We start from the raw sequence: 12,509 nt of genomic DNA on the forward strand, positions 1-12,509 counted from the left end.
ACCTCTAGTGGCACAGCTTAGAAAACTGAACCTGAGGTTGGAAAATGGGTTCTTGCCTGGAGAAGCCAAGGGCCTATCAGAGTGATGTTTTAAACAACCTGTAAAACAAATCACAGGCCACAAAGGAAGACAGTTCTCTTGAAGAGCACTTCCAGAAAGGCCCAGGATAAACACAGAGGTAAACTGTGTTTCTTTAACAGACCCACTAATAGAACTCAGCAGTGGGTCTAGTGACTTCTGGAACTCTCAACAGGCATTGACCAGAAAGATGTCAAGATGTCTGCAGTGACCGTAGTGCATTGTGAAAATGCCCATGATTTCTGTTGTGACAAAAGGTCTGCTCTGGCTGCAGAGCCTGGTGCCTGTGCTCACCCTTGACCACAAGTCAGTTCTGTGCTAATGACAGTGAAGGTGTGACAGTCATGAGCCAAGCCACCTAGGCTTAGGAAGAGCCTAAGGTGATAGAAACTTCTAGAAGTTTCCCCCTAGCAGCAGAGTATGAAACTCTGACCCTGAAATTCTTCATGCTTCCAGTGCTGTTGAGTCAACAGGCAGCTGTCATGTGACTAGCATGGTTTGGATATGGAATGCGCTCCATAAGCTCATGGTGGTCCCCAGCTGGTGGGTCTATTTTGCAAGATGTGGTGAAAATTTTAGGAGATGGGCCTTATTGCAGATAGTAGGTCTGGAGGAGGAGCAGGTTTTGAAGATTATGAATGGTTACTTCCAGTTCCCTGTTTTCTGTCAACAATGCCATCTACAAGTTCCCACCCCTGTCATGTTCTGCTTAAGCACATGGGACCGAGTGACCATGAACCAATCCCCCTGAAACCAGGACACCAGATAGACATTTCTCTTTCACATTGTATTCTCCTGTACTCTGGAGAACACAGCTACAGTGGCTCTATTTTCTCTCATTCCTTCAGGACTTGGAGGACATCGTCATCAACTTGGGAGACATTCGGGACGAGGCCCTTCAGAGCCCTGGTGTGAACCGCAGCCTGTTTCTCATCACACTGGAACGGTGTTTCCAGGTGCTGAATGCCTTGGAGTGTGTAGAGGTCCTGGGCAAGGTGCTCAGAGGGTCCTCCGGCAGCTTCCTGCAGCCAGACATCACAGACAGGCTACCCCAGGACCTGCACGAAGATGCCTTTAAGAACCTGTAAGTCTTTTCCTTTGAACTCTTAGTTCTGTAGGCTGCTCAGGGGCTGCCGTGAGGATTCAGGGAGGTTAGCATCCAATGAGGTGGTGGCACAGGGGGACATGCAGAGCTGAAGCAGAGCTGAGAGATGCTTTGATTAAATCTGTCCTCTCTCTCAATTGTAGTCATCTGAAAACTGTTCTCGTTTTGGCCACATCTGTTTACCACCTGCCCTGTGGTCTCTTTTGTGAGTTTCTTTACTATTCTTTGCCCTTTCCACTTAAGAAAGCCTGGGGAATGGCTCCGTGGTAAAGCATTTGCTGTGCAAACACAGGGACCAGAGTTTGGATTGCCAGAGTTCATGTAAACGGCAGGTGGCTGTGTCAGCTTGCCTGTACTTCCAGCCTGGGAAGGCAAAAACAGGACCTCCCCAGAACAAACTAGCTAGGGAGCCTACCCTTGTCAACAGGTTCTGGGCTTGGTTGAGAGACTCTGCCTTGCGATAAAGTGGAAAAGCAAGCAACGAATATTCCTAACATCATCATTAGCCTCCATAGGGGCACACATGTGCACCCACACACATGCAAACAGACATGTGCCACACACGTAAATACATGGAAAAAAATTAAAGAAAATTTGGCTTCATTTCCACGAATGAAAAGTCAGTAATTTTGCTTTAAGTAAAATAATCTTAAAGCATACTGGAAACCAGTGCCACAATGTCCTCATTACCTACATTGGTCTCCTGGGCATCTTGGTCAGCTGTTGGCTGGGTACCTTGGACAACAGACGTGTATCTCTGGTGGCTGGGACTTCCAAGGTCAAAGCATGGCAGGTTTGGTACCTTTCTCCTTTCTGATTCATAGGAGTATCTTCTTGCCATGTTCTCTCATGGCAGAAGGGTTGCAAGAGCTCTCTGGAGTCTCTTAGCCTGGGACATGGAGTCCAGTCATGAGGGCTCTGCCTCCTGATTCTGGGGGCTTAGACTCCTGACCCTGAGCTGACTCGCCCCAGGTTTTCTCTTCCCATCTTACTCTACCTACCTACCTACCATCCCTTTTATCTTCTTTACGAGTAGGAAATTTAAGGGTGGAGACTGACTGACTCCCCCTAGGGCGGTCACATTTTGAGGAATGGGGAACAGCATTTTGCTGTTGTTGGGAAAGCTTTCTCTTAAATGATGCTTACCACTTTGTGTGCGTGTGTGTTTGTGTGTGTGTGTGCGTGTTCCCATTTTCCTTACTTTTCAACTATTCTTGCTCTTAAAAAACAAAACAAGGTGCTAGAGACAGGGCACAGTGGTTAAGAGCATTTGCTGCTCTTGCAGAGGACCTGAGTTTGGTTCCCAGTCTCTGCGTCCAGTGGCTCACATCCACCCATGACTCCAGGTTGAGGGAACCCGAGGCCCTCTTCTGGCCTCTGCTGCCACTGCACACATGTGATACACATACAGTTAAGCAGTCACACACACAATAAAATAAAAATTGAAACAAAAAGCCAAGGGGAAGGAAAGAAAGAGATAGAACAATACAAAGACAACATTGTGTGTGGGTTAACGGCAAACTTGTATATGCACATATAGAATGACTGGAAAGGGGGCTGCTGGGAAAGCTCCTTAGGAAAGGTGGATGAATCGTTGACATGGTAGGTTGTACTCATGGTGTGGGTGTGAGCAGAGGAAGGCTCCCAGGACATAGAGGTCTAGAAGGTTTTCAAGATGAGCAGGAAGGTTGGGCAGTGCCAGAGGCAACCAAATGGCACGTCCTGTTTGTACCAACTAGGACTTCTGGGTTGGGTGAGATAATGGTGATGGAGCCAAGGGTACAGCAGTGGCAGATCAGACTGCAGTGGCTTAGAAAGTGACCAGACCACTTCATATCAGCAGGGGTTATTTATCAAGGCACCAGAGACCAACTGGTGCTGACCACAATTAGAGAAATCAGAGGTGGACTGTGGCAATGTTGGGAACACACTGTGGGGCACAGTTGCTGTGGAGACAATGGGTACCTCCTTAAGGAGCTAAACAGGAGGAGGGGGTGTGCAGCTCACTGGAGAGCACACCCACTGCATGTGTGAGCTTTAGGTTCAATTCCAAGCAGCAACAAAACAGAGAAGCAAGACAAAAGGTGAACACAATCTAAATGTCTGTTGCTGATGCCTGGAGGACCGAAATGCAGTCTGCCCATATAGTGGAATATTGTTTATTCATGAAAAGGAATTGATGGTGCATGGTTCATATGTCAGCCTTGAAAACATCCTGTGAGTGCAAGAAGCAAGACCCAGAAATGACGTATGGCATGACCCCACTTATATACAGTATCCGGAACAGGCAAATCCATAGAGAGGAAGTGGATTGGTGGCTTCCAGGAGCTGGGGAGCCAGGGTTGAGGGGTGGCAGTTAAGGGGATGGAGTTCCTTCGTAAGCTGCTGGGAATGATGATGAGGGTGGGCTTTAGTGAATTCCAGATGTAATCAAGTTGACAGCCAAGAGCAGCCATCACACACCCACTCTCAGACTATACATATGTAAAAGTCAGAAGCTAAACTCTGTGCATGCTGTGTTTGGAGCTTGAGTTAGCTCACATAAGACCATACTTTCTAGTTTCATCTACTCTTGAAAGTATCATGACTTCATTTTCTTGAGACATGGTTTTATGCAGCCAAGGCTGGCCTCAAAATTGCTGTGAATCCAAGGCTGACCTTGAATGCACTCTCCTGATATTCTGCTTTTGGGAGTGCTGGTGAATTGTATACTTTAAATAGGTGCGATATAGGGCCTGTAAACTATATCTCAAAAAAGCTATTACACACACTAAAGGAACTAAGAGCTGAGGAAGCAGAGGCAGGACCTACAGGATTCTCTTTGGAAAACAGTCAAATATGGCAAAGGCATGTGGAGGGTTTCAGCGTGGCAGCCCTGGGTACAGTGCTCTCACAGCTCCTTCGGGGTGGATGGGCGTCCACCTGTGTATCATTAATAGACACCTGTGCCCCTGTGTCTTAGGTCTGCAGTGTTCAAAGATCTCTATGACCAGACTTCAGCTCACACCCAGAGAGCTCTCTACTCATGGATGACGGGGATCCTGAGGACACCTTTCAACGTCACTGGTGAGTCCTGCCTGCCAGGGGATGGGGGTCGGTTGGAGTAACTTCTAGGGGAATTACACCCTCCAGAAGGTGCTCCATGTCCTCAGTCTGGGTCGCTTTCATTGCTTTTATGAGTTCCATTCCATCAGCCTGATCCTCAAATGTTCACATTTCTGAAATGTCTGTCTTACAAGTAGCTGTTGCATGTCTTTGTTCTGTGGTAGCTTACTTTTGATAAGAGTCTCCAGAGTAGGCTCTCTATGTGTGAAGTGTTCAAAATCTGTGTAAAATGTGTGCATTAGAGTGAGATAAGATAGTTTTGGTTAGAAAATTTTCTGTTGGTTCTTGGCAACCAAAGCAAAGGTTCCTTGGGGTGCACTGAGGTGCTTTTATTTGACTCACACATTGTGTGTGTGTGTGTGTGTGTGTGTGTGTGTGTGTGTGTGCATGTGTATGTCTCTGTATGTGTGAGTGTACACATGTTTGTGTGCAGAGATCAGAGGACAACCTAAACTGTTGTACCTCGGGTGATCTCCATCCATTTTGAGACAAGCTCTCTCACTGAGACCTAGGGCTTGCTGGCTAGGTGAGCTTGCTGGCCAGCAAACCCCAGGGATCTGTCTGTCCCATTTCTCCAATGCTGGAATTTCAAGCCTATGCCGTGCCAGGCTTTTTTGCTATTTTATTTGTTTTTGTTTATTTGTTTGTTTGTCTTGTTTTTTGAGACAGAGTCTCACTACGTAGCCTTGACTGGCCTGCAACTCACTATGTAGACCAGGCTGGCCTGGAACTCACTATGTAGATCAGGCTGGCCTCAGACTCATGCAGCTCTATTTTCTTCCACCCCTCTAGTGCTGGGATTAAAGGCACATGCCACCACGCTTGGCCAGTTTTAAAAAAAAAAATGTGTTCTGGGTATTAAACCCAGGTTCCCTTGTTTGTTTGAGGAGCACTTTACTAATGTGCAATCTGTTGTGTGCACTGAGCATGTATAGACTTTTCACTTTTGCTCTCCTCCTGAACAATATAATACAACAGCTATTGGCATAACATGCTCACTGTGTTCAGCATTAAAGGATGCTATAGAGATGATTTAAAGAGTGGGAGGGGGACGTGTGTTGATCACATGCAAATGCTAGCCAATTTATATAAGGGACTAGAATAATCAAGGAGTTGGGCATCTTCATGGGGTCCTAGGCTCCCGGCTCTAGGGTGGTTATGCTTCATGCTACTGCAGAGAGTGAGAGAAGAGAGGGAGAGAGAAAGACAGGGCATCCTGGAGGAAGCTGGTCAAATGATGAGTGTCCTGGGCTCAAGTGAGAACCCACTGCCTCAAAATATAAGAAGGAGATGGATCAAGGAAGACACATTCAGCTGCTGACCTTTACATGTGCATGTACATACACATGTCCACACATATATGACTACTCACACACATACACACCATGTGCACATACCCGTGCCAGAAACGAATAAATATTTTAGCTTATTAAACCTATAGTCAGACACTGACTCTTGAAAGCAGGCATGGATGATGGATGAATGAGGAGGTTTGCATCCTGGTAAAGGCTGTATGGACATTGGTATTTGAGCTAATATAATGTTCATGATTTACCAAAAATTAGTGCTTTTTAATTTCTTTTCAATCATATAAAAACTGTTCTTGGTTTTCAGATTATATAGAAACTGGGTGGCCTGGGTTCATCCCATGGGCTAAGGTTGGCCAGTCTCTGAACTTAGAAATCAGTGAAGACTTCTCTAATGGATGCCATCTGGATTAAGTGCAAGATGAAGGGATTGACCGTATCCTGTGAGGGGAGACATTTGATGGTGAGGGCACATTCAGATGATTTGGAGTGAGAATGAACTCTGTCTCAGAGTATCAGGAAGACACAGAGGAAGCCAACAGAGCAGGAGCAGAGGATGTGCCTTCCTGGAATCAATCTCTGAGACTCCCGTGGGAGCAACTTTAAACAACACATAATCCATGTCTTAAATGATGGGTGAATTCTCTCAGTCTGGCTCCAGTCATGGCTTCTGGTAACCCGAGCCTCGCACCACAGAACCCTGAGGAGGCCACTCAGACCTTTGATGTCAGTTTAGTTAGAAACCAATTTTCCTTCTAGAATCCCCATGTGTGGCAAGATCCATTATTAAATTACAGAGAATTCAAGTTCATTTTTTAAGTCCATGAACTCCCCAGGGTTAATGGGTTGAACTCTGACTATTAAAATACTCCATGCTTGGGGATCGTGGTTCTGAAGGACCACAGCTGCTGTTTTCTAATTGGTTGGGGAAAGGCCAGTTCAGTTTAGATCTTGGCGAATGTGGCAGTCCTTGCGGCCACACTTCTCTTCAATAGACACTCCAGATGTCACTAGTGACATCTACACACTTCACCTGAAAAATGTGTGTGTGTGTTCGTGTGTGTGCGTGTGAGTGATGTGGGTGCATGTGCCCAGGTGTGATGGCTAGAGGTAGCAGACATCAGATGTCTTCCTCAATTACTTCCCACTTTATTACTGTAAGACAGGGTCTCTGAACCTGGAGCTCACTGATTGGCTAGACTAGCTGGCCATTGAGCACTGAGGATCCACTTACATCCTCACTGCTACCACTGGAGTGCTGGGTTACAGATGTATGCTTCTGCGGGGGCTATGGATCCAAACTTGGGTCCTTGTGTTTCTGAGGCAGCATTTTACCAACAGAGTCATCTCTCCAGTCCCCAACCCCCAACCCCCACCTGTCCAACTCCCTAGCTTGAGGAGATAACACGGTTTTGTTTGTTTGTTTTTTGTTTTGTGCATCAGCCCATGAAAATGCTTGATGTGTCCCTCATTCAGACCCTGCCAGGGTACACAGCTCCTAAGCCTTTCTTGTTGACAGATTTCTTGTTGACTTCTTCCCTTTCCCCAAATGCCACCAATACGATGCTGTGTTTAAAGATCTCTACCAAAGGCCTGAGACTGGGCAACCTCTGCCAGTTCCAGCTCATTGAAACTTGAAGTTGGATCCTGGCTGTGATTGTTCTTAAAGCCCTATTGCTATGCCACAGGTGGGGGATTTGAAATACCAGAGCACAGTGACACAGAGTCTCATCTGGAAATTGCCAAGAGAAAGAGGTTATTTCCAGCTAAGGAGATAAAATACAACTCAAGCTGGGTTTGGTAGTGCTATTCCTGCTATATGGGAGGCTCAGCACAGGGACAGCACGTTCAAGACAGGCCTGGGCAACTGAGTAAGCCCTTATAACTAAGGGAACACAGGGTGGAGAGTTTCTTTTTTTTTAATTAAAATTTATTTAGTTATTATTATGTATATGAGTACACTGTTGCTGTCTTCAGACACACCAGAAGAGGGCACCAAATACCATTACAGATGATTGTGAGCCACCATGTGGTTGCTGGGAATTGAACTCAGGACCATCTGGAAGATCTGTCAGTGTTCTTAACTGCTGAACCATCTCTCCAGCTTGGGTGGAGAGTTTCTTAGTGGCTGAGCCCTGACCTGTGTGAAGCTTTGGATTCAACCCCTAGCATCATCTAAATAAAAACAAAACAAAACAACGAAAGCAAAAGCAGAAGTGAGGGCTGGGGAGATCACTCAGTTGGTAAAGTGTTTGGAAGGCAACTCATGAAGACCTGCGTTCAATCCCCAGAGTCCATGCAAAAAGTTAGGCGTAGTAGTTCATGTTTATAATTTCAGTGTTGGAGAGGGAGACACATTCCCAAGGATCCTAGTCTACTCAGTGAGTGCTGGGGAAGTGAGAGATTATTTAAAAAACAAACAATCTACAAAACAAAAATTAAAAAAAAAAGGTTGGATAGCACATGAGACATTGGAAGTTGCCCTTCGGCTTAAACACACACACACACACACACACACACACACACACACACACACACACACACACACACACATTTAAGTAAACAAATAGGGTGGGAAGTGATTGAGGGAGCCTCCCAGCACTGACTTTGGCTGCCACATGCATACACAGGGTATGTGGTGATCCAAGGCATCTCTGATGTCAGGACTCCGTGGCATCCCTTAATTCATTCAACTACCCCTATTGAGTCTCGCCTGTGAGACCCCATGAGACACACAGCACAGCCACAGATAGCCACCATCTGAGACTTGCTACTTGACTGAGAGGTCTGCAGAGCAACATGATCATTACCTGGAACTTGTTAGGCACTCGGACGATGTTTTAATAATTGAAACCCGAAAACATAGCAATTTACTTTGTGTTCAATTCTTTAATCAATAATCTGACAGTGTGAAGTATGTTTGATTCCCTTATTACTACCTTCATTTTAGTCTAGTTAGTAATAATGACTAGCAGGTTGCCATCCTTATTCCTGCCTGCCATGTACTACTTGAATGAAACCAAATGGACCCCACGCATGGGATGGACCTGCATGGACCCTACGTTCCTGGAATCTCTGCTTAACTGAAATGTCTTTCCTTAATTTTTATCTACCTTCAAGACTGGATTCAAATTTTCTTCTTCCTTGAAGCCTTTGTGTGTGTGTGTGTGTGTGTGTGTGTGTGTGTGTTTATGCATGTGTTTGTGTGTGGTGTGTGTGTGTATGCATGTGTGTTTGTGTGTATGTGTTTGTGTGTGGTGTGTGTGTATGCATGTGTGTTTGTGTGTGTGTTTGTGTGTGGTGTGTGTGTATGCATGTGTGTTTGTGTGTGGTGTGTGTGTGTATGCATGTGTGTTTGTGTGTGTGTGTTTGTGTGTGGTGTGTGTGTATGCATGTGTATTTGTGTGTGTGTATGTGTTTGTGTGTGTTTGTCTGTGGTATGTGTGTGTATGTGTGTGTGTTTGTGTGTGTTTGTGTGTGTATGTATGTGTGTGTTTGTGTGTGCAGGTGTGTGTGCTTGTGTGTGTGTATGTGTGTATGTGTTTGTGTGTGTTTGTCTGTGGTATGTATGTGTATGTGTGTGTGTTTGTGTGTGTTTGTGTGTGTATGTATGTGTGTGTTTGTGTGTGCAGGTGTGTGTGCTTGTGTGTGTATGTGTGTATGTGTTTGTGTGTGTATGTGTGTGTGCCTGTGTGTGTGTGTGTTTGCGTTTGTGTGTGTTTGTGTGTGTGTGTGTGTGCTTGTGTGTGTGTATGTGTGTATGTGTTTGTGTGTGTATGTGTGTGTGCCTGTGTGTGTGTGTGTTTGCGTTTGTGTGTGTTTGTGTGTTTATGTGTGTGTGTGGGCTCTGAGGCATTACATTCAGGCACTCACGCTTGTACGGCAGGCACTTCACCAGCTGCACCCCTTCCCCATTAGAAGCTGTTATTTGTGTATTTACTTATTTTTTTCTCTCTTTGTAGATGGCTCAATTTCATGGGTCAGTGCAGAAAAATTATGGATTTTGGGCAGATACATGGTTCACCTATCATTTGAAGAAATTATGAACATTAGTCCTATAGAAGTAAGTTGGAAACGTATATTTTTATGCCCTTATTGCTAATACACCGTGAGTGACGTATGCTCTAAATTTCCAGTGTTTGTTAAGCCAGGGTGTCCTGGGAGCCGTATACTTTAGCCAGATATATCTCTACCTTTTAGACAAAATTCTTGGAACAAAGTCTCAAGGAGTCAATGGTGGGGTTGTATTCCAGCACAGAAGAGATGAGAAGAAGAATTGTGACAACCGAGGGTGCTGACATGGCCAGCTTGATATGAAAGGAACATTGGCTGTGACCCAGGACTCATGTGAGGGGATTGTGTTTGTGTGTGCTCTAGAAAAGCCAAGGACAATAACTATCGAGTTTCCAGTCCCTGCCCTCAAGCCAAAGTAGCATGGATTAATGGCTGCTTCTATAAATAGTGACTTCTATTAATAGCTACTTCAGCATGAGCAATGATTGGATCTGAGCTTGGAGTTCACGGTGGAGAAATGTGTGGGGCTCATGTTGCTTAACTCTCCAACCCATTTGTCTCTTTCCTTCCGATGTTGACTCAATGACGTTAAGATCCTTTGGGCATTGTGATTTTGAAAAGTAGCCTCTAAAGAATGTTCCATCAGAGGTTCCTAAAGAGCTGGGTTCCATTACAACAAAAACAAAAGCAAAAAGCTCATGTGCCATGTCCTTGACCTTCATCACACAGTGGCCTTCTTCAGAGAGCTGTCCTCCCAACAACGTGCCACTGTTACAAAACCCAAGGCAAGACTTGGTTCCTCTTGTGTCATACATGCATACTGTGCATACGTGAGTGTGCATGTTGCCACAGTGCCTGTCTGAGAGTCAGAGTACAGCTTTCAGGAGTTGGTTTTTTCTCTTCCAAGATGGGTTCAAGAGATTGAACCGGAGCTTGCATGTAAGCACCTTTACCATCTGGTCAGCCCCGGTTCCTTTCTTTTAACTAGGAGCCAGAAGCACCTCACATGTCTGCTGTTTTACAACCTTTCAGTCTTTAGAAGCTGGGGAGTTTCTAAGACCAGGCATGTGTGGACAACTTCTCATTATCTACAAACATAGAGGGGGGTGGATTTATATATGGTCAAAGGGTATAATCCTCAAGGGAGGATTTTATGATCACCTTCTTTCCCATGTGTGTATGCACATGTGTAAAACTATATTTGAATTTGTATGCAATAGTGTGTGTAGGCCCAAGGTCAATGTCAGGTGTCTTCCTTGATTGCTTCCCACTTATTTTTTTAAATTATTACATTGTTATTTTTATGTGTATGGATGTTTTTCCTGCATGTATGTCTATGTACGGATTGAGTGCCCGGAACTCATGGAGGTCAGAAGAGAGAATGGAATCGCCTGGAAGTGAAGACACAGATGGTTGTGAGCCCTTATGTGGGTACTGGGGACTGGACCTGGATCCTCTGGTAGAGCAGCTAGTGCTCTCAACTGCTGAATGTTCTCTTCAGTCCCTGCTCTCCCCTTTGTTTATTTGGGCAGGATCTCTAGCAGAGCCCAGAGCCCATCCATTCTGGCTAGTATAGCCAACCAGCTTGACCTACAGCTATCTCATCTCTACCTTTGTGGTGCTGGAATGTGGGGGGCTGCCACCAGTCCTGTCTGACTCTTTGTGTGGCTTCTGGGGATGTGAACTCTTTCCCTCATGTTTGGACTTTGGCCCCTGAGCTGTTTCTGCAATTCACTGAGCACTTTTTGGAATACAGAATTAGAGTGCACCACCATATAGAATGATAAGTCCATCAGAAATAGGAAGTGAAACCACAGTGAGCCCTATCATCATATAAGATGTCAGTGTGATACCCTTGGTCATGTAGGCAAAATGGAGCAGGACTATAGAGTCTGAACAATATACTTTGTGTAATATTTTTGTATCTTGCAAAGAGAACACATGCTTTGTCCATCATCACAGGGTCAGCTATAATCTTGTTCACCCATTTAAAAATAATTTTCATTCTTCAAAGCAAAAGAATATTTGTGGATTGCATTGTCTGATCTCATCATGATAAATCTAGGACTACATGTGCAAAGATTAGCTTTAAAAACCTTCAACCACTGGAATGTTAAAAAGAAACACCTTCCTGCCCAGCCTGGTAGTGTGCAACTGCAATTCCTTCCCCAGATTTCCCTGCTCCAAATGCTGGTGAAGATATAGACAAGAGGGAAGCCTTAAGGCCAGGCAGGGTGGGGGCATGCCTTTAATCCCAGCACTTGGGAGGTGTTATAGTTAGGGCTTTATTGGTGTGACCATGACCAAGGCAACTCTTACAAGGGACAACATTTAATTGGGGTTGGCTTACAGTTTCAGAGGTTCAGTTCATTATCATCATGTCAGGAAATGTGGCAGTGTCCAGGCAGACACATGGTGGTGGAGAAGGAACTGGGAGTTCTATATCTTGATCTGCAGGCAATCAGGAGGAAGCTTTCATTACATACTAGGTGGAGCTTGAGCATAGAGACCTCAAAGCCTGCTCCCACAGTGACATTCTTCCTCCAACAAAGCCACACCTACCCCAACAAGGCCACGCCTTCTAATAGCGCCACTCCTCATGGACCAATCATATTCCAACACCACAGGAGGCAAAGGCAGGTGAAGCTATGTGAGTTTGGGGTTAGCCTGGTCTACATAGTGAGACCTTGTTTCAAAAACAAACAAACAACCTCCAAACTAGATCTCCCATATGATGCAGATACACTACTACTAGGTATTTATGTGAAAGCTTCAAAGTCAGCTCTCACAGAGGCACTTGGCCATCAGTATTCGCTGCAGTAAATCTACAACAGCTAAGCAATAGAACCAACTAGATGCCCAAGAAGAGAAGATGAGGAAAACATGTCTATGTGCACAAT

At 45.2% G+C, this 12,509-nt stretch overlaps 1 protein-coding gene across 1 annotated transcript in view; it reads left to right on the forward strand.

The window, feature by feature from the left end:
* Otoa (otoancorin) overlaps positions 1–12,509 on the forward strand; it is a 67,879-nt gene that overhangs the window by 7,510 nt on the left and 47,860 nt on the right. The window contains exons 7-9 of the mRNA XM_006230180.5: positions 927–1,162; positions 4,146–4,249; positions 9,558–9,658. Of these exons, the coding sequence (XP_006230242.1) occupies positions 927–1,162; positions 4,146–4,249; positions 9,558–9,658 (441 nt within the window). The remainder of the gene's footprint in view (positions 1–926; positions 1,163–4,145; positions 4,250–9,557; positions 9,659–12,509) is intronic.

This window comes from Rattus norvegicus, chromosome 1, assembly GCF_036323735.1.
Source record: "Rattus norvegicus strain BN/NHsdMcwi chromosome 1, GRCr8, whole genome shotgun sequence".
NCBI classification, from domain to species: domain Eukaryota; kingdom Metazoa; phylum Chordata; class Mammalia; order Rodentia; family Muridae; genus Rattus; species Rattus norvegicus.